This window comes from Rhinatrema bivittatum, chromosome 12, assembly GCF_901001135.1.
Source record: "Rhinatrema bivittatum chromosome 12, aRhiBiv1.1, whole genome shotgun sequence".
NCBI lineage: Eukaryota > Metazoa > Chordata > Amphibia > Gymnophiona > Rhinatrematidae > Rhinatrema > Rhinatrema bivittatum.
The window spans coordinates 16,665,119-16,686,129 of NC_042626.1; the positions used below are offsets into that span (position 1 = coordinate 16,665,119).

General features: G+C 48.3%; 1 protein-coding gene across 1 annotated transcript; it reads left to right on the forward strand.

Annotated features, from left to right (window-relative positions):
- The first annotated feature begins 7,721 nt into the window (after window positions 1–7,721).
- Window positions 7,722–20,358, forward strand: LOC115074593 (tetraspanin-18-like). Its single transcript, XM_029574173.1, has 7 exons — window positions 7,722–7,784; window positions 11,081–11,275; window positions 13,786–13,860; window positions 15,724–15,822; window positions 17,622–17,801; window positions 19,016–19,099; window positions 19,527–20,358. The coding sequence occupies exons 1-7, from the start codon at window positions 7,728–7,730 to the stop codon at window positions 19,572–19,574; spliced, it is 738 nt and encodes a 245-aa protein (XP_029430033.1). The 5' UTR covers window positions 7,722–7,727; the 3' UTR covers window positions 19,575–20,358.
- Window positions 20,359–21,011: the final 653 nt, after the last annotated feature.

Below are 21,011 nucleotides of genomic sequence, written 5' to 3' on the forward strand. Positions count from 1 at the left end.
GGGTACAAGGCATTGACTTTTGGTTTTATTAATCTGTTGATTGGAATCTCACTTTATTTATAGCAAAGGACATTCGGTAACTGACAGGCTTCAATAAATCACAGGAACAGGAAATTTTCCATAGAAGAGGAATTTTAAGGACAAAGAGATCCTGATACAAAGCTGGAGAGAGGAAGATTCAAAGGAAACAAGAGAGAGGGTAGAGACCGGTGCTGGGACGGATTTAGAAGACATTGGTTGGAATGCAGTTAGGAGGCTGTAGTATTAAAAAAAAACAAAACTTTCATTTCTTGATATCAGAGTAAAGGGGAAAGGTGATAAAGGGAAAACTGCCTAGCGAGTCTGCAGGCCATAGAATAGCCTGGTTGGTACCACTAGGCTACAACTCTCCAGACATCAACTTGGTCAGTGCCGGCAGGCTGGTGATGGCCAGGCACAGTCCAGCAAGGTGATAATGAGAAATTATGGGGCACATAAAGAAAATACAAGCTAGTGACACAGCAGACCTTAGGGTGGCGAGGTTGCTACCTGAAGGCTACAACACCCCAGAAACCAACCAAGTCAGCATCGCAGATTAGTGGTGTCCTCCTATCATCCAGCAAGGCTATGGGGACCTGGGAGATTAGATGTTTGGGAAACAGCTTCGCTAGTTTTGGTAGCTGTTTAGATGATTGCAAAGCTTGGTTGTAGGACTTTGTGGTAGGGGGTATGGAGGTGGCTGAGGGAGACTGGACAGGGGCTGGGTGTTGGATTAAGAATGAAAATCTGTTTGTTCACCTACCCAGGATGATAGCGAACCAGCGAGAAAGACAACAAAAACTGACAGATAAAGAGCCATAACCTACAAAAGGTCAACTAAGGCTGACAGCTGGGATATATCCTGATCAGTGTGGATAGGAAATACAGGGCAGACTGGCTGGGCCGATGGGTTTTTTTTTTCTATTTATTTATTTGTAAACCACAATATCCAAGGTTCTATGCGGTGAACAGATTAAAACACTCATAATATGAAAAAAACATAAAACAGTCAACAAACACAAAAACAATAATCAACAGACAAAGAATTTAGTCATATCTATGAGTTATTTGACACTTCAATATTGTCTGCCATTGCCATAGGATCCAGAAGTCTAGCTTGGCTAAAAGTAGCAGGAAAGATGCTCATGACAAGTTGGCTGCTGCGCCTTGTTTGGGAGATAACCTGCACTTGTTCAGTGAGATTCCAAAGAGGCTGTTTAATTGTAGCCAGCTGTGGTGTTTTGTGAAGTTTATTTAATTAACATTTTTATTCATGATTATGTCAAAAGATACTCAATGCAAGGAACAATATAAGCAATGAAAAATAAAGCGCAGCCAGCCAAGAACAAAAAAATAGACAATAACAAAGGAAAATACCGTAAGACACATAATAAATGCAATAGAATTAAAAGAAACATAAGTAGAATTAAAACATCTACTATGTTACTATTGCCCTTTATATGCCCCCCCAAAATAGACCTTGTGTTGTGGTTCAGTGACTGACTGGGAGCATCTTAGGGAGGCAAAGGTGAATCAGATCCATAATTAAAGATATTAAATTTCATTGACCACAACTTTGGCTTCTAAGGTGAATTTGTAAACATGTCGTAGTCCATAATATGTACATATGCCCCTGAGTCTATAGTGAATGAGGGTTTCGTGCTCAGTAATTCACACAAAGCTGAAACAGGAGATGTATCCGACTTTCTATCCCTTTTGTCCTTCTAAGACGGATTTGTGTTTGATGGTTCGTAGTTGGTTAGGTTGGAAGAAGACCAGAGTTTGATGGGTCGTAGTTGGTTAGGTTGGAAGAAGACCAGAGTGCCATCAAACCTGAAAGGGGGCAGACTCAGGAGTAATCCCAGGAAATATTTCTTTACAGAGAGGGTGGTGGATGCACGGAACAGCCTCCATGTGAAAGTGGTAGAGACAAAAGCAGTAAGCCTGGGATAGACACAAGGGATGCCTGAGGGAATGATGGGAATCGCAAAGCTGAATTAGTTGGGTGGATGGGCAGATTGGATAGGCCATACACTCTTTTTCTCTCGACACATTTTTCTGTTTCTCCTGGTTGTTTCGCAAAACAGTTTTTTTGCAAAACAAAAAAACCCAAAATTAGTAGCATTAGTCCACAGTTTGCTATGCATTAATATTTATTGAAATTGCTCAGTACTGAGCTGCTACAATGTAGAAATGAGCGTGCAAAAAGGGATTTGCAGGCTTACCCCATAGTTGGGGGCGGAGGTTTATGCTGGGGGCAGGAGTGATGCCCATTTGTTCCTTCCTCGTCTGCACCATTTTCCAAAATGGCGCCAGCATGACAAAGGAGGGGTTAAGGGGAGGAGAGAGGGGGCTGAGTATCACTTTAAATCATTTAGGAGGGACAATGGGGGTGGAACTTAACAAGCCCCATGATTTTTTGGGCCCAAGAGGGGTTCCAGGATCAGGGTAGGGACCACCAGAACCACCAAAGAGTTCTTAGTGTGGGCGCAGATAGGGGGAGGGGTGGGGAAACAGGTCACGCAGCCCCTTTCAAACATGGTGGCAAATACCATGGGTAAGTACATCGGCCTCGGAGGAAGGTGAAAAGAACCTGTGCACTTGTAGCCAGTTTTACAGTATGTGACTGTGCGTGATTCTACTGTTTCATCAACATTGTAGGAAACATGGAGTCTAAGCAAATCCTTTGTCCCAGCCTTGAGGTGGATTGAGACAGAATGCAGCATGGATAATGGTTCCTTCAAGAGGCTGAGAGGAAATATGACCTGGCTGCTTACATTACCTAATAACATTTATCATGGCTATGCTGTACATAAGAGACAAGAAGTGACAACAGGTTTCTCTGAGACAGCTGCTCATTTGCCCAATGTGATCTGAGCCTGAGGATGAATGATGTACCCTAGCCAGGTGGATAACCCTTTCCCCAGACCCCAACTATCAATTTACAATATCAAGTTAACATCTTTAAATTTTATTACACTTTTCATTAACTCTCCATTGATTTCTGAAGGGCCATGCATGTGCTTTTGAGCAGGTTTAAATGACATAGTGAAGTAACTTAAGTGTGGATAAGCATTTTTGGCTTCTTGTACCTACTTCATGATGACAGTCCTGCTCAGAGGACAGGCACAGGGATACACAGAGCTTGTCACCTCTAGGACTGGAGGGCTCAGGGGATGGGCACAGGGATCCAGAGCCTGTCACCTCTAGGACTGGAGGGCTCAGGGGATGGGCACAGGGATACAGAGCCTGTCACCTCTAGGACTGGAGGGCTCAGGGGATGGGTGCAGGGGTACAGAGCCTGTCACCTCTAGGACTGGAGGGCTCAGGGGATGGGCACAGGGATACAGAGCCTGTCACCTCTAGGACTGGAGGGATCAGGGGATGGGCACAGGGATACAGAGCCTGTCCCCTCTAGGACTGGAGGGCTCTGGGGACGGGCACAGGCATACAGAACCTGTCCCCTCTAGGACTGGAGGGCTCTGGGGATGGGCACAGGGATACAGAGCCTGTCACCTCTAGGACTGGAGGGCTCAGGGGATGGGCACAGGCATACAGAACCTGTCCCCTCTAGGACTGGAGGGATCAGGGGATGGGCACAGGGATACAGAACCTGTCCCCTCTAGGACTGGAGGGCTCAGGGGATGGGCACAGGGATACAGAGCCTGTCACCTCTAGGACTGGAGGGCTCAGGGGATGGGCACAGGGATACAGAGCCTGTCACCTCTAGGACTGGAGGGCTCAGGGGATGGGCACAGGGATCCAGAGCCTGTCACCTCTAGGACTGGAGGGCTCAGGGGATGGGCACAGGGATACAGAGCCTGTCACCTCTAGGACTGGAGGGCTCAGGGGATGGGTGCAGGGGTACAGAGCCTGTCACCTCTAGGACTGGAGGGCTCAGGGGATGGGCACAGGGATCCAGAGCCTGTCACCTCTAGGACTGGAGGGCTCAGGGGATGGGCACAGGGATACAGAGCCTGTCACCTCTAGGACTGGAGGGCTCAGGGGATGGGTGCAGGGGTACAGAGCCTGTCACCTCTAGGACTGGAGGGCTCAGGGGATGGGCGCAGGGATACAGAGCCTGTCACCTCTAGGACTGGAGGGATCAGGGGATGGGCACAGGGATACAGAGCCTGTCCCCTCTAGGACTGGAGGGCTCTGGGGACGGGCACAGGCATACAGAACCTGTCCCCTCTAGGACTGGAGGGCTCTGGGGATGGGCACAGGGATACAGAGCCTGTCCCCTCTAGGACTGGAGGGCTCAGGGGATGGGCACAGGCATACAGAACCTGTCCCCTCTAGGACTGGAGGGCTCAGGGGATGGGCACAGGCATACAGAACCTGTCCCCTCTAGGACTGGAGGGCTCAGGGGATGGGCACAGGGATACAGATCCTGTCACCTCTAGGACTGGAGGGCTCAGGGGATGGGCACAGGGATCCAGAGCCTGTCACCTCTAGGACTGGAGGGCTCAGGGTATGAGCGCAGGGATCCACAGCCTGTCACCTCTAGGACTGGAGGACTCAGGGGATGGGCTCAGGGATACAGAGCCTGTCACCTCTAGGACTGGAGAGATCAGGGGATGGGCACAGGGATCCAGAGCCTGTCACCTCTAGGACTGGAGGGCTCAGGGGATGAGCGCAGGGATCCACAGCCTGTCACCTCTAGGACTGGAGGACTCAGGGGATGGGCTCAGGGATACAGAGCCTGTCCCCTCTAGGACTGGAGGGCTCTGGGGATGGGCACAGGGATACAGAGCCTGTCCCCTCTAGGACTGGAGGGCTCTGGGGATGGGCACAGGGATACAGAGCCTGTCACCTCTAGGAGTGGAGGGCTCAGGGGATGGGCACAGGGATACAGAGCCTGTCACCTCTAGGACTGGAGGGCTCAGGGGAGGGGCACAGGGATACAGAGCCTGTCACCTCTAGGACTGGAGGGATCAGGGGAGGGGCACAGGGATACAGAGCCTGTCACCTCTAGGACTGGAGGCCTCAGATGATGGGCACAGGGATGCAGAGCCTGTCACCTCTAGGACTGGAGGGCTCTGGGGATGGGCACAGGGATAGAGAGCCTGTCACCTCTAGGACTGGAGGGCTCTGGGGATGGGCGCAGAGATACAGAGCCTGTCACCTCTAGGACTGGAGGGCTCTGGGGATGGGCGCAGAGATACAGAGCCTGTCACCTCTAGGACTGGAGGGCTCTGGGGATGGGCACAGGGATAGAGAGCCTGTCACCTCTAGGACTGGAGGGCTCTGGGGATGGGCGCAGAGATACAGAGCCTGTCACCTCTAGGACTGGAGGGCTCTGGGGATGGGCACAGGGATAGAGAGCCTGTCACCTCTAGGACTGGAGGCCTCAGATGATGGGCACAGGGATACAGAGCCTGTCACCTCTAGGACTGGAGGGCTCTGGGGATGGGCACAGGGATACAGAGCCTTTCACCTCTAAGAGTGGAAGGCTCAAGGGATGGGCACAGGGATACAGAGCCTGTCACCTCTAGGACTGGAGGGCTCAGGGGAGGGGCACAGGGATACAGAGCCTGTCACCTCTAGGACTGGAGGGCTCAGGGGAGGGGCACAGGGATACAGAGCCTGTCACCTCTAGGACTGGAGGGATCAGGGGTTGGGCGCAGAGATGCAAGTCATAAATATTTTCCTCTTATATCAGCAGCAGGCAGGAAGGCAGTAGGAGGGTCTGTGTTCCCTTTTTACATTTAATTTGGGTGTTGTTTTCTTTCTGCTTTTTCTTTTTATCATTTTGTATTGTTTGAAAAAAATATTTTGATCCATTTCTTTTTAACACGAGTTGAAAACAGTTTTGTGCACATTAATGCATTCTTCCCTGGAGGAATCCTGCCCCCCCCCCCCCTCCCCTCCACTCACCCACATAAAACTTCCCCCACCATCTTATACTGACACCCACCCCCATCTCCTCCCCTGTGTCCTCTCAGAACTCCTCCCTCCTGTGCCCCCAGGATGGACCTAATGGGGTAGGAGCAATCCCCAGACATTACTGCCCCCTGGTGCCATAATCCAAAATGGCACTGGCTCGCTTCCAGGCAAGAACATTTACTGCTGCACCAGGGCTCAGTGAGCTGGGTGGGGGAATATAAAAATGGGGAGCGGAAGCTGCTTCTGATTGAGCTGAAAGCAGAAAGAAAAAAACAACCTGTCTGGACTTCTCCTCACTTTTGTCAATAAAGGATTTCCTGCCAGATGGGCTTCTGATAAAGGAAGACATCTCTAGCAGTGGATGCCAAGGACTGATTTGCAATTCTTGGTTAGGAAGGTAACTGAAGCCTCATAGGTACTTAATCATCCGAAAACACTGGTTTAAAGTCATAGGGAGAATGTAAACAAACTGGCTGGGGGGATCTGATTTCATGATTAGGTTCAGGCTCGTCAATGACTTTGACTCTAATGTGACATTGGTTTGCAATGGCAAGAGGCAGATGCCAGGGATGGCCTTGATTTAATGTGTAACCAGAGTGGTGCAGAAACCTAAATCCACTGTTCACAGTCAGTCTTCCGGATCCGGATTGTAAGTCAGACAAGGTGACCGGGCACAAGTGACCTTCAGGTCGCCTGGTCAGCTGGCATCATTGTGCTGACCTGCTAAAACCAGCGCTACCCCAGTGGCCAGCACAAGCCCAGGGTAGCAGCCCAGCCTGGTTAGCAACGAGCAAATGGGAGCAGAAAGTGATGATGCTTCTGTCCCACGGGTCTCTCGGGGCCAGAGACCTGCAGACTGAGGCAGCGAGAGACAGCATCAACCACGGACAATTTATCATAAAGTCCTCCACCAAAGCTGTTAGAATTTGATGCTTTGGCGGCAGATTTGACCATGAGATGCCCAAGGGGGTCCATTAACATCCATCAGACGCATTGCATCCTGAATACCAGGACAATCTCTCCCCTAATGACTAGGATATCAGCAGCCCCTTGTGCCAGTCCTGGTTTCCAGTCTTTCATTCTGAAGCCTTCTGCAAATTGCCATTTCTCTTGCATGACACAAATCCCCAGGGAAATTACTTTCCCCTGCTTACATTTGGTTTCTGTGGCTGCTCGCATGCTGCCAGGCAGCTTTGTCACATCTCTTTAAATTTCTTCCATTTTTCTTCAGTGCCTCCTTGATGAATTTTGCGCCCCAGTTGCCTTTGCTCAGTAAACCATACAGGTGTTTGTACTTGGGATGTGCCTCCATTTTAAAACGACATGAAAAATACTAACGATATTCCTTGTTTTGTTTCATTTCTCATTTGAAACAACAGAAAAATTGAGCAAATTATGGTTTGTGTCGTTTAGGACGTTTTAGAATGCGCTACTTACAAATTCTGCCAAGGTGCGCGCATTGTAAAAATATAACGTGCATTGGCACTAAAACGAATGGGAAAAACAAGCTCTACAGCTGGGAAAATGAAATGAAATGAACAAAATAAAAGGAAAACATAAAACATAATTTTTCATGCGCATGCTGAAAACCAACAAGAACCTTTTACCACTGCGGGGATCGTATTTATGCAGGTGTCAGAATTATCCTAGCCAGAGAAAATAGCAGAAACTTGAATTATTCTCCCCATAGGACGACGCATGTTCTTTGTCTGGAACGCGCGTGCCACGCGTGCAGAAAGCATGCGGCATGCGCACAGCTCTCTAGGGAGGGCTGCAGGCAGACTCTGAGCTGCTGGCTCTGTTCTCTTACAGGTGATGGGATGGGCGTCCTACTCTGTATGAAGTATCTGATGTTCGCCTTCAACGTGCTCATATTTGTAAGTATTCATTTTCTGAAACAAATGTTGGGCTTGGCTCCCCAACCCTCATCTCCCCCCTCTTTTAGGTCTGCTGGCTGGGGGTTTCATCTACAGGCAGAGGGCTCATAGGATCACTGGTGACTGCTTTACTCCACTAGGAGACGAGTCCTTTATTCCTGGAGGGACTGATGGGGGAAATGAATCCCCCATCTTCTGCTTCTGGAAACTTTCAGGCCAACCTGGGAGGGTCACTTTCCGTTCACTTGCTGGGCTGAGCCACTGCGGGCTGGGAGCACTGGTAGGTAGGATACAGCGTCGGAGGCTTGGTACCTTGCTGTACCAAGCCTCCGACGCTGTATCCTTTTAACTCTCAGAGCTGGGGAGCTCAGGGCTGACGCAGCTCTCTCTGTGGTGACAAACCTGCCCTGTATGCTAGGGATGTGCATTTGCGTCCCACGATTCGGCGGTACGCGCGTACCTCACCGACTTTATAGTACATGTGGGAAAATGTAGAGTACACGTGCGTACCTCATTATTAAAAACACATGCAGCAGAGAGAGGGCTCGCAATCTGTGTTCTGTACCTGAGGCAATAGAGGGTAAAGCGACTTGCCCACGGGGCAGCAGCGGGATTTGAACGCTGGTTTCCCAGGTTCACAGATCATCGCGCTAAGAACTCGGTTCCTCCTCCACGCCTGTTCCCTCCATCGAAGGAGCTAGGTTGTTTTTTGTTTTTTTTCCTTTATTTCTAATACTTCAAAATATTAATACAAAGAAAATACTTTGCACAGAAACATCATGAGAGTTTTAACAGTAGAAATAATAATCGCAGCGATCTTCCTCTCACTATAAAGTCCAACAAATCGGAGGAGCTGCTTCATCACCAGCAGTGTGGCTGGTAAACGAAATGGGGATGCATTTTCAGCTCATGATTAAACAGTTTATCAATAATTAAATTTCATGATTTTACAGCCGCAGGGTCAGCATAGGATGCATAGGATGTGAGTGTTCTCAACCCACAGGTAACAAGAAAAGCCGTAAGTGTGAGTCGGGGCAGCTACAGTGCTAAAAAATACATTAAAAAGCAATGGGAGTGGGGGGGGGACAGACCCTTGAGGGGCTCCACAAATCATTCGCTTTAACTCTGAGACTCCCTCACCCCATCCAATTTGGTAAAACGGTTGCATGAGGAGGGACTTGAACCCACCCCGAGAACTGTCCCTGTCATTCCAAGCTCTTTCAGTTGTAACAAGAAGGACTCAGGATCTGCTGTGTCAGAAGCTGAGCTCATGGCACCCGACACCACCAAGACAATCCTGCCCTTTATCCAGATCCAGCCTCGCTTTCAGGTCGAGGCAATACCGTGCGCTCAGGCTAGCGCCCTGGTTATCCCGCGCTTGGACAGGCACCCATAACCCCTGACACAATAAGGGGATGAGCACATCCAAAACATGCGAGGCTAATGGCGCTCATCGCAGGTAAATTCATGTTGATGAGGCTATTACCCACTTATGTAAAAAACAAATGTGCGTCTGATGCGCACATTTGTACTCTCAAAAAATTAACGCCTGCCCCAGAGCAGGCGTTAAGTCTTGACGAGCCTCTAAAATTAACAAAAAAAAGCAGAAAATACTGCTTTTCTGTAGTTCCTCTGACTTAATATCCTGGCGATATTAAGTCAGAGGAACCGAAGAAAGGAGTAAGATGATAAAAACAAGTAAAAAAAAAAAAATTCTTGCCAGCGGTCAGGTTAGGAAGACGGATGCTCAATTAACGAGCGTCGGTTTCCCTAATCCGTGCACCCGATGTAGAGGAGGCGCTAGGGATGCACAGTTTCCCCTAGCGCCTCCTTTTTAACGGAGCGCCCGGGAGAGGTGGATGGGCGCGTGTTAGGACAGCGGGCACTCAATCATGAGCGTCCATTTTTCACACGCCTGTATCGCATCGGCCTGTTTCTTAGTTAATGCTATTAAAGCTACCTCCCAACTACAGTCTTTCCTGGATCCTGGTTGGCTGGGTTGAAGCGCATTAACTCTTTCAGCATAGTCTGATAATTAAGAACCTACCACTTTTCTATTAACTTCGTCACCGGACGATAGGACCCAAGCGAAATCATCCTTCTTTAAGATCGGATGAATCTGTGAAATCTTAAAGAGAACCTGCACTACACCACCTTTCAAACTGGAATAATTGTTAACCGTTCTGTTGGCACTGGATCCAATTCAGAAGAACAAATGATTTCCATTCCAAATTCCACTTCCAGCTTGAATAACTTCCAGTGACTTTTACCAATAACATCAATCTCCAGCGAAGGAGACTGAAAGTCCCCTCCCTCCATCCCAGGGGTGCACAAATCATCCTCAGCGTTACGCTTAATGCCAGGATCCTGCCACCCTTAGAAAACTCAGCCCAAATAGTTTAAAATCATTTGCCAAATCTTCCGCTGTTTAGGACAAAGAATCAATGGAAACCTCTTTCTTGAGACCTGGAAACTGAGCTACAGTTTTCAAGAGCTGCTCAGGTCGTTCTCTGTCTGCCTGTCCTAATTGTTTGCTAACAGCCTTTTAATTTCTCATTTCCAATGCTTAAAGGCTGGTTTACAATGTTTATTGTGATCTGATTTCTTTTACTTCATTTTTTTTTCCCCTGTGACTAACTTACTCTTTAAGCTTTATAAACCCGGGTGATGCCGTTTCGGGAGTGCTCTACACTTCCTCAATTGCTTACCAAGCGTAACTTTTTCGTCTAAAGCAGGGTTCAGTGAGGAATCCCACTTCCAGGTCTGGAAGGATGGAGGGACGTCCCTAAATTAATGATGCGAGGAAATTTGATTTAAAAATCTGCAAACGATTCCCGAAGTGGATGAGCAGAAACCAAAGCCTTTAAAACATTCCTATCTGATGTTATAGGCTTCCCTCACCTGTCTCCCCAAAAAAATTAGATGACAGCTGATTTTTCTGAAATTTGGCTGCCAAACTCCAGGAAAAACTGACTTTGGTTGTCGAAGTTGTGAAGGAATGGAAGTCAGAATATAACAGCAACGAATAAAACTATAAAATGAAGAAATAATATTATGGGAACATATTGCCCTAGCGGTGGCTTGTGATTTCACTTACAAGCCCCCCCGCTGGAAATATGTTCCCATATCCCAGCAGAGGGGGTGCCCCAATGGCCAGATGAAGCACTTCCAGCCTAATACGGGGAAAGTCGAGGTGAAGGGCAGAGGCTGCTCCGCTCTTTCCTTATTTGGAAAGTTACCCCCGGCGCCTGCGCATCTCTCTCTGCGCTCAGTGTAACAGCGTTTCCTGCTCCTAGGTGGGGGGCATCTGTCTCCTTGGCGTTGGGATTTGGGTTGTTGCAGACCCTGAGGGATTTCAGAGCATCGTCACCTCCAACCCCATCCTGAGCACCGGCGCTTTCATCCTGCTCATTGTCGGCGTCTTTCTGGCCTTGCTGGGGTTCCTTGGCTGCTTCGGAGCCATCCGAGAGAGCAAGATCCTGCTGATGGTGGTGAGTGAGGCTCCTGAGGGTGATGTACTTGCTATTGTCTTCCAGCCAGTTTGCTATGATAGAGGCCCTGTACAGTATTTATAAGCCACAACAATCCAGTGCTCTTGGCGGCATAAAATGATAATTAATGGTGAACGAGACTCATTTAGTCTTCCGAGAGAGGTCTCTCATGAGAGCTTTCCAACAGCAAAACCCCACGGGGCCAAGTTGAGCGCACTGAGGGATGAATGAACCTAAGGAGGGGGGGTCCTCAGGTCCCACTGTGGTGTTATCATTGGTTATGAAGAGAGAGACAAGCCCCCAGCTTCACTTTGTGGTATCTCTAGTTTGCATGGGAGACTCTCCTGAGAGTTTGAGGCTCCCACATACAAGGTGACCAAGCCATCTGGTTGCTTTGTGCCTAAGCTTCATCTGGTGGGCTTACCAAAGGCCCCTGCAGCTCATTTGTGCCACCTTGCAGTGGGTGGCATGGGTTTTGCAGCCCTGCTATCACCTGCTTCAAGCCCCCTCAGATGCTTGGGAGAGAAGCCCTCCCACCCCCTGGAGCCACAGGCTTGTCCAACTGTTGCACACATGGCAGAACATCACAAACTCCCCTGGAGGCCACACAAATATACATAAGGGTACACCCCTTCTGCAAAGGTCACATCTCATAAAGCCACAAACCTCTCTCTCTAAAGTGTAACGCACACATTAGGAAGCCACGCGCTTCCAGAAAAATCACTGGGAAGAATTCAGGAAGGGCTGAAGAACTGATTTGATTTATATATAGGGAGGTGACATTTTCTAAATTGTTGCTAGAAAAGGAAATTCAGGGACAAGGAGTCAAGATATGAAATTGCAGGGTGGAAGGTTAGAGAAACATATGAAAGAATACTATTTTTAGCATGGTAGATGCCAGAATATCCTACAGGCAAAGGAAGTGATGAGCAGAAATGTGACAGAATTTAAACCTGCTTGGTACAGACAAAGCACGGGGGTAAGGGCCGTTGCAGGGGAATAGGGAGAAGAACTGAAGGAGGGGTCTTGCGTATACTCAGTCAAATGGAAATTCAGAGGGGTAAATACAAGCCAGTGGGCAGAGAGTGATGGGACGGCTGTGCTGGGCTTCCTAGAAGGTTGGACTTCTTTGCATGGAACATACATCACCATCAACAGGGTGGCTGGCTGGGTCAGACAACAGCCTCACTCTCAGGCTGATGCAATACCGTGCGCTCAGGCTCGCGCACCAGTCAACCCGCGCTTGGATGTGTGTTTTGCATGGGCGGCCATAACCCCTGATGCAATAAGGGGATCAGCGCATCCAAACCAGCGCATAGCTAATAACGCTCATCACATGTAAATGCCATGTTGATGAGGCTATTAGCTAGTATCCCCTACGTAAAAAATTACGCACGTTTTAACCCTCAAAAATTAACGCCAGCCTCAGAGCTGTATTAAGTCTTGAGGAGGCCCAAAAGTTGAATAGAAAAGCAGAAAATACTTAATCTCGTTGAAATATTAAGTCGGAGGAACCACAGAAAGCAACATGGAAAAATAATTTAAAAAAACAAAAGTCTTGGGTTAGGAAAACGGATGCTCTTAAAATTAAGCGTCTGCTTTCCTAAGCCGCGCACATCCACTTCTCCCGGGCACCCAATGCCGGGGAGGCGCTGGGGATGCACAACTTCCCCTAGCGCCTCCCGTTTAACGCAGCGGCTCATTAGCATACTGCATCGCGCGCCCGGGAGAGGCGGATGGGCGCGCGTTAGGACGGCGCCCGTTTTTCACGCACCCCATATTGCATCAGCCTGTAGTTTTGGTGGTAAGACACGGGGCATCTGGGCGTCGGATTACGAATCGGGAAGGAGGAGGGAGATGTTGGTGAAGGGGATGTGGTCCAGAAAGGAGGGCGTTTCCTTGAGAGCCTGGATGACCTCTTCACAGTGAACAGGTGTCAGTGATGGGAGAGGAAGAGGGGCAGTGGTTGAAAAGGGAAGCGGGGGGGGGGGACAAGAGTAGAGGAAGAGTTTGAGGTGTCCTGGCTTGTCACTATTTAGTCTTGACGCAATAAGAGGTAGAAATAGCTCCATTTATCAAGGCTTCAGCCCCGGCCACTGTCCCCTCACCCACCTTTCCTATGCATTCAGAATGAAATAATCTTGAGAAAACCCCCTCCGTCCCCAGTGGAGAACGTATCTCACATTTAACCTCTTGCTTGGATCAGAAGGGGCAGGGCGGGTATTCCACTTGCAGACTCTTAAGGAGCTGTAACTATCAACAAGGGAACAGGTTTGCAGGTGGAGTTTGTCATGGGAAGAGGATAAAAACTCCCTGTAGTTAGCATGTGGTTGGGAATTGGCTGTCAGCAGCTAAAGAAGAGAATTTGGGGTAAAAAGAAGACAACAAGGTGTTGCAGCTTTCGGAAGGAGGGATCCAGCTCTGGTGGCTACTTCAGCACTGGACTTAGCTCTGCTGGAAGATCTTATCACAGCTCTGCCCATAACTCTGCCTCTTTTTTTTCTTTCCAGTTCTTTGTGCTGATCCTGCTTCTCTTCACAGTGGAACTTGTCGGAGCAATTTTAGCCCTCACCTACAGCAAAAAGGTACAAAGGCTGCCAGGTGATTCCCCACCGTACCGCCCTCTTTCTTTCATTAAGTCCATGCCTCGCTGCTTTCTCTTCAGATCAAATACAGTGAATTGTTGCTCTCTGCCTTTTTGGCTCAGATCCAAGTGCATGGTCTGCGCTAAGACCTTTCTTGGGTCTTTTGGCTGAGATTCAGAACCTGTAAAGCAGTGAGTCCCAACGCTGACACAATGAATATGCATGAGAGAAAATTTGCATATTATGGAGGCAATGCATGCGAAGTTTCTCTCATGCATATTCATTGTGGATATCCTGAAAATCCTGACTGGCTAGGGTGTCCCAAGGACAGGGTTGGGAACCACTGCTGTAAAGCATGCAGGGATAATTTTGCCACACACCCCATAGGGGACAGGATGGTGAAATAATCATTGCCAAAGCCAGAGGATTAAATGTCCTGCAATAATTAAAAAAAAAGAGCCTTACTCTGGCATTCAGTGGACATTTTCCCTCTTTCAGATCTCCAGCTGTGAGACAGTTTGAACAAGTGTGTGTAGCACTGTATCTGTAAAACAGTTCCTGTGAGACAGCCTGAGTGTGTACACATGGCAGTGTGTCTGTCAAACAGGGTGCGTGTGACTGTGAGATAGTGTGTGTTTCAGTAAAACACTGTCTGTGAGACAGTGCATGTGTGTGTGTGGCAGTGTGTCTGTCAAACAGAGTGCGTGTCACTGAGTCAGTGTATGTGTGTGTGTGTGTGTGCATGGCACTGTTTCTCTAAAACAGTTCCTGTGTGACAGCCTGAGTGTGTGCACATGGCAGTGTGTCTGTAAAACAGGGTGCGGGTGACTGTGAGATAGTGTGTGTTTCTGTTAAACACTGTCTGTGAGACAGTGCATGTGTGTGCGTGGCAGTGGTCTGTCAAACAAGGTATGTATGACTGTGAAATAGTGTGAGTGTGTGTGCGTAGCACTGTATCTGTAATACAGTGTGTATGAATGTGAAAGTGTGTGTGTGCATGGCAATGTGTCTGTAAAAACAGTGTGTGTGTGTGTGTGCATGTTTCAATATGTCTGTCAAACAAGGAATGTGTGACTGTGAGATGGTGTGAGTGCGTGTGTGTGATATTATATCTGTAAAACAGTGTCTGTGAGACAGTGTGTGTGTACGCGCATCACAGTGTGTCTGTCAAACAGGGTATGTGTGACTGAGACAATGTAAGTGTGTGCGCGTGGCACTGTTTCTGTAAAAGTATATGTGAGACAATGTGCCTGTGTGCACATGGTGGTCTGTCTGTCAGACAGGGTATGGGTGACTGTGAGGACACACAGAGTATAGTGCACCTGTGAGTTTCTGTGTGTGTACACATTATTATTAATCATAGGTATATACATATATACCAGATCTATGCAGCATGATACAGAGACAGATAATGGAAAGTAATAGCACTGCGTGTCTGAGAGATAATGTGAGCACAACAGCATGGTGCATGTGTGACTGTGTGTGTGTACACTGAAAAAGTGTGTTTGTCCACCCTTTCCTTCTACAATACTGATCTTTTGCTTTAGGGATGCAAGGGCTCATTATATCAGTATTCCACCATCGTGTAAGTGTGATGACGGGCCTAGTGTCCCTGCTCCCCTCCTGGAGCACTCCCTTTCAGCCACCGTTACCAATCAGGGCCTCTGTAAATCATAGCAGTCAATAGCCAGGTCCGGTTTCTCTGAACCCAGCTGCATTTAGGTTCACATACTGACAGAATAAGTCTAGTTCTGATCCCAAGGCCTTGTGGGTTCGGCTTTTTCCACCCATGTGTTAACATGTAAGACTCTTACAACATCTCCTGGTTGAAATAACTGCATTATCTTCTTGCTTTTGGTGCAGATTAATAGAGAATTCTACCTGGCTGAGCTCCAGATGCATTACAAAGGAGACAACTCCTCGGATGTCTTCTCCAGTTCCTGGAACACCATAATGATCGCTGTAAGGTCATCGCATTCACATTAGTCCAGATGCACTCATTTACCTTGCTCAATAATGTACGGTTCCTACTGCTTCTTTTGGGACTGGCTACTTTCGGGCTCTAGCTCCATAAGCCTTCTTTCACAGTTGTTCTGGAGGTGGGGATGGGGGTTCCCCTATTTTATATCCTCTCAATTCAGCCCAACCACTGCATCAACAGTTCTCAGCCAGTTGTGGCTCCTTCTGGAACCCAGCTAACATGAATCAAAGTCTAACCCATAGGTGTCACCATTGTGCAATGACCGAGACATCCTGGCCTCCAGAGGCTGTGAACACCGCTCCCACAGGATCTCCAGCTCCAGTTGAGCTGGGAAGTGGAAAACTTGACCCAGAAACTGTACCCACGTCCTCCACATAGCAGTGCATAGCGCTGCCACTAAACCATTAGGTTGGCCCCCTAGCAAACTTTTATCAGAGGAGTATATTAGAAAGGGGAAGTTTTCAGAGGATTTAAATCTAGTAACCTAGTGTGATCCTTCAGCTTTTACTTAGGTATTTCAAAGCCCCATGGCTTGGCCTTAGCACTGTGGAATGTGGGAGACTCAATTTCCCGTTTCCTGTCCTGTGGGCTTGGGTCTGTGGTAGAGGTGATGGTATGCAAGCTGTGTAGAGAGAGGGAAGTTAGCCTTGCTACTGTGGTGAGGCCCTGCTGGTGTAAGGGCAGTGCCAAGAGATTCGTCTTGGATACGTCCAAGACGAATCTTGGATACTTCCAAGAAGGCTAGGGTAATCAGCAAGGGGAGACCATGGTTAAAGCCAAAACATTAGTGAGCATGGAGAGGCTGGATGGGTCTGGACAATGGCCATGCTAGTTTTGGTGGCTGTATGAATGTCAGAAAAGTTGGTGTTACGAAATGGAAGAGGGTCTGGATGTTGAATTAAGTACTGCATTGTAAGAATCAGAGAGGAAGATGACAAAGCCCAGAATATCCTACCAGTAGAGGCGGTGCTGGCCAGCACTTGTAAGGGAATCTGGACATGCTTGGGTCAGATAAGGAAGGCAGTGGTAGGAACAGCACTGAGAGAGTAAACCTAAAGACACAGCAGGCCATGGGGTTCCTGGGTTGGTTCCTATAGGCTACAACTCTCCAGAAAGCAACCAGATCGGTGATGGCCGGTTGGTGATGGCTGGGAGGACCCAGGTGGTTGGACATTCAGGCAATGTTCTCACTGGTTTGGGTGTCTGCTTGGATTGTTGCAGGCCGGAGTAGCAAGAGGAAGAGGGCGGTGGCTAATGGGTATTGGATTGGGTGTAGGAACTTGTATGTTCACCTGCCTGGGATGGTAGAGAACCCAAAACAGAAGACAAAAAAAGTGTCCTGGGTAAGGAGTGATATCATACAAGCAGGCACACTTCTATGACTGGCAGCTGGGGTATATCTTTAGCAGCATGGACTGGAATAACTGTGCAGATTGGATGGTCCAACTGGGGATTTTCTGCTGTCATCTACTACATTATGCTCTTTCTGTGAGACTCGCCCTCCAGTCCTTGGCCAGGGAGGGAATGTGAATATCCATTGGTGGCGCCCAACGTGGGGGTTTGAAGGGTGAAAACAGTAGGAGGATGGAAGTGACTGATAATGATAATTGTTCTTTCTCATTAAAGTTCAGGCACATCTTATCTTGACTTTTGATAACATGATGGCTTGACTTCCAGATCTGACCCCTTCACAATTATTTCATTTCTAAATGTGTAAATGTCAGAGATTGCTAACTGTGATTTTTGAAATGAAGAGTTTTATCCTTTTCTCTGGTTGCAGTTCTCATGCTGTGGTGTTTCTAGAGCTGAAGATTTTGGGAATGCTTCTTATTTTCATGAGATATATCCCTCAACGCCATGGCCAGATGCCTGCTGCCGAAGGGACCTTTCAATGCTCACAAGAAAAATCCTGGACAGAGAGCGATGTATCCAGGGAGAAGCTGGGTACCTCAATAATCAGGTAACCAGGGTCACAGAGCAATGGATCCAGGGAGAAGCTGGGTACCCCAATAACCAGGTAACCAGGGACAGAAAGCAGTATATCCAGGGAGAAGTTGGATCTCTCAATAACCAGCGTCACAGAGCACTGGAAACTAGGGAGAAGCTAGGTTCCTCAATAACCAGGTAACCAGGGCAGACAGCATTGGAACAAGAGAGAAGTTGGATACCTCAATAACCAGGTAACCAGGGTCACAAAGCAATGGATCCAGGAGAAACTGAATACCTCAATAACAGGTAACCAGGGACAGGGAGCGGTGTATCTGGGGAGAAGCTGGGTACCTCAATAACCAAGTACAGGAAGCAATGAATCTAGGGAGAAGTTGGATACCTCAATAACCAGGATTACAAAGCAATGGATCCAGGGGAAGCCGGATACCTCAATAACCAGGGACAGAGAGCGGTGTATCCAGGGAAAAGCTGGGTACCTCAATAACAGGTAACAAGGGACAGAGAGCAGGGTATCTGTGGGGATGGATTTCAAAATAACTAGGTAATCAGTGTATCCAGAGGAAATCGTGATGTGGGGATAAGAAAACAGATTCAGGCACCTACTCCAGTACCAGATGAATTCATATGACCTTCTGGACAGCTCCTGCAAGGCAGCCAGGAGGACTTAAAACACTGAATTGACCCCGTCAGCCGTCATGTCACAAGAGCCAGGACTCGTTGATTGGCAGGGTTTTGTGGCTCCAAGGGATTGGACCTTGCACATCTCCAACACGACCTCTTGTGATCCTCTTGGAAAGGATGCACGACCCGGGGAGAGCGAGGACCAAAAGGTATTCACCCAGGACGAAACGGCCCTGACTGAACATTGCCCCTTCTCCGGTGCAGCTGAAAGTATGCTCCTCTCCCCGCCGTAAGGGAGGGGTCCCTCCTGGCATGTTCAGGTCAGGTGAGGAAATCAGCGCATAGTTATGGGATTTCCAAAAGTGCACGTACTGCTTCCCCCTCCCCCACCCGGTCACTTTTTAACATGCGTGCTTTGTACCTGCCCATTTTCACTGTAGGCGGGGAGAGGGGGTGGTTCCATTTAGGGCTGATGCAGCATAGCTTGCGGACTCTGCATACACCCCGTGGGTTAGGGACAGTCGCCCCAGTCAAGAGATTGCCAGGAGAGCTGGTGTCGCCCTGCCCTGTTTCCAACTGCTGGTTTTCCTTTTTTTTGCCCAGGGCTGTTTCTCAACCATCGCCAAAACCTTAAAGAGATACAGCTCTGTTACAGGAGCCGTGGGCCTGAGCGTCCTGGGCATTGAGGTAAGAGGGCTCGGGGAACAGGGGGGGTTCTAATAATATTGGGGGAAGTTAAGAACGTTAGATACGGGTTGATCTATGCCGATTTCCTTCCCCTCGCAGGTCCTATCACGTCTCCTACAAGTTAATCTGACGATGGAGGTTCTGGGGTATTGCTTACGGTCGCTATAAAAAGAGTCAGTGTCCAGTGGGGCACTTCTAATCATCCCCTTTCCAGATCTGCCATGCCAAGCATTCTCCATGCTACTTAGCTGGAGTCCCTATGTCAGTAGCACAGTCAGGCCCGTAGCCCCCAGAATGCACTGGACCAAGTGCTAAAAATAGCTAAATCAAGGCTGCTCACAAATGCATGTGATTCTTTGTGCAAGAAGACATGCCTTGGGTTTACAGCTGCAGTGCCTCATGACTCCTTTGCTCTTGTCTTTTTCAGATATTTGCCATGTTTCTTTCTCTCTGCCTGTACTATAATTTTGACTAGAGGAACCTCGAGATGCGACAAGCAGGCAGCTGGGATGAGGATATTGGTCTTTTGGTTCTGCAAGACATCTCCATCTGGGGTCTAGGCCTCCAGGGTCATCAGCTGTTTCCCCCGAAGCCCCTTCCCCTCCACCTCTCAGACCGTATCACCCACCCAGCACAAGACTGCCTTGGTCTGGGTTGGGAGGTTATGGCCGATTCCAGTTACCGATCAAAGAAAGCCAACCCATTGCCTGGTATCTCTGCTCAGGCTCCCAGGTCGCAGCTGGCTGAGTCTGCAGAACCAATTCCAGCTGGGGCTTGGGTGGAACACAAAGCTGATTCTTCAGAGGTCCGAGCCAGATCCAACCCTGTTCTGATATCAATAAGGTTTGGAAAGTCAGGTTTTCACCTTCTTGCCCCTGAAGTGGCATTCAAGGTCAACATTTCCTGGGTTTTAAAACGTGTTGAGTCTCCGATAGGTTTGCCAACGCGAAGGATCTATTCCAATGTCCTGGAGGTTTCTTCACACACTGTAATCACTGTTAAAGACAGAGTTTATTGTAACGCAATTTTATTAGGGATGTGCATTTGTTTCCTCCGATTCGGCGCTCTGCGTGTAACTTGCCGACTTTCTAGTAAACACGAGAAAATGAAGGGTATGCCTGTATCTCATTATTAAAAATCTACGCAAATTCTCTGTTTCCTGCTTGTACTATAACAAATGCACATCCAAGTTTTTAGGAAGAGAGCAGTTTACCTGCTGTTTGAGACTGAGCATGTTATGTAAGCACAGCAATGGTGAAAATCCCTAGTGATACTGTGAACTCTCATTTCACCTTTTAATGTACGTTGATGTGTTTGTGTGTTCCATCTATTACTAAGAGAGTCAACATCCAAAATGCAGCCAGATTTTTAATAAATGAATAAATGTTGTATTGACTTTATGAACGTTGGGTCTCCTGTGACTTCGTGTCGTTTGCTGTAAGCCGTAAGGACTGTAAATGCTGGTGTGGGAGAGTGAGAAAGAGAGAACCGGTGGAGGGAAGAAAGGACCAGAGAGAGAGAAAGAGATAGATGAGAGTGGCTGGGGTTGAGGGGACAGCTAAGACCCTCCAGGTTCTCAAAATTCTTGTGGCTGACCAAATACGCATGTACTCCCGATGCAGTAAGCAAATGGTATGCTAATGAATCAGGAACTTAAAATGTGTGCAGACCTGGGCTAAAACGTGGCTCAGCGCAGGCTGATCACACATCGCAACTCAGGAGGCTGGGAGGAGGCTCTTGGACGGGTCTGATGTGCACACAACATGATTTATGCACAGAAACCTGGGTTCAGCACAGATGGTGCACGCAACCGACGGTAAAACTGTGCCCTCTGCCTAGCGCAGCTTATTATGACGAGTCCCCAATTTGCAGGGCTTTTATGCATGACATTAATTTTAATCATCTTTAAAAA

Excerpts from the sequence above, each read along its gene's own strand:
- LOC115074593 (XM_029574173.1), top strand. The coding sequence starts at position 7,728 with ATGGGCGTCCTACTCTGTATGAAGTATCTGATGTTCGCCTTCAACGTG. Across the intron at positions 11,276-13,785 it reads GCAAGATCCTGCTGATGGTG|TTCTTTGTGCTGATCCTGCT; the intron begins GTGAGTGAGGCT and ends TTTTCTTTCCAG. Across the intron at positions 15,823-17,621 it reads GGAACACCATAATGATCGCT|TTCTCATGCTGTGGTGTTTC; the intron begins GTAAGGTCATCG and ends CTCTGGTTGCAG.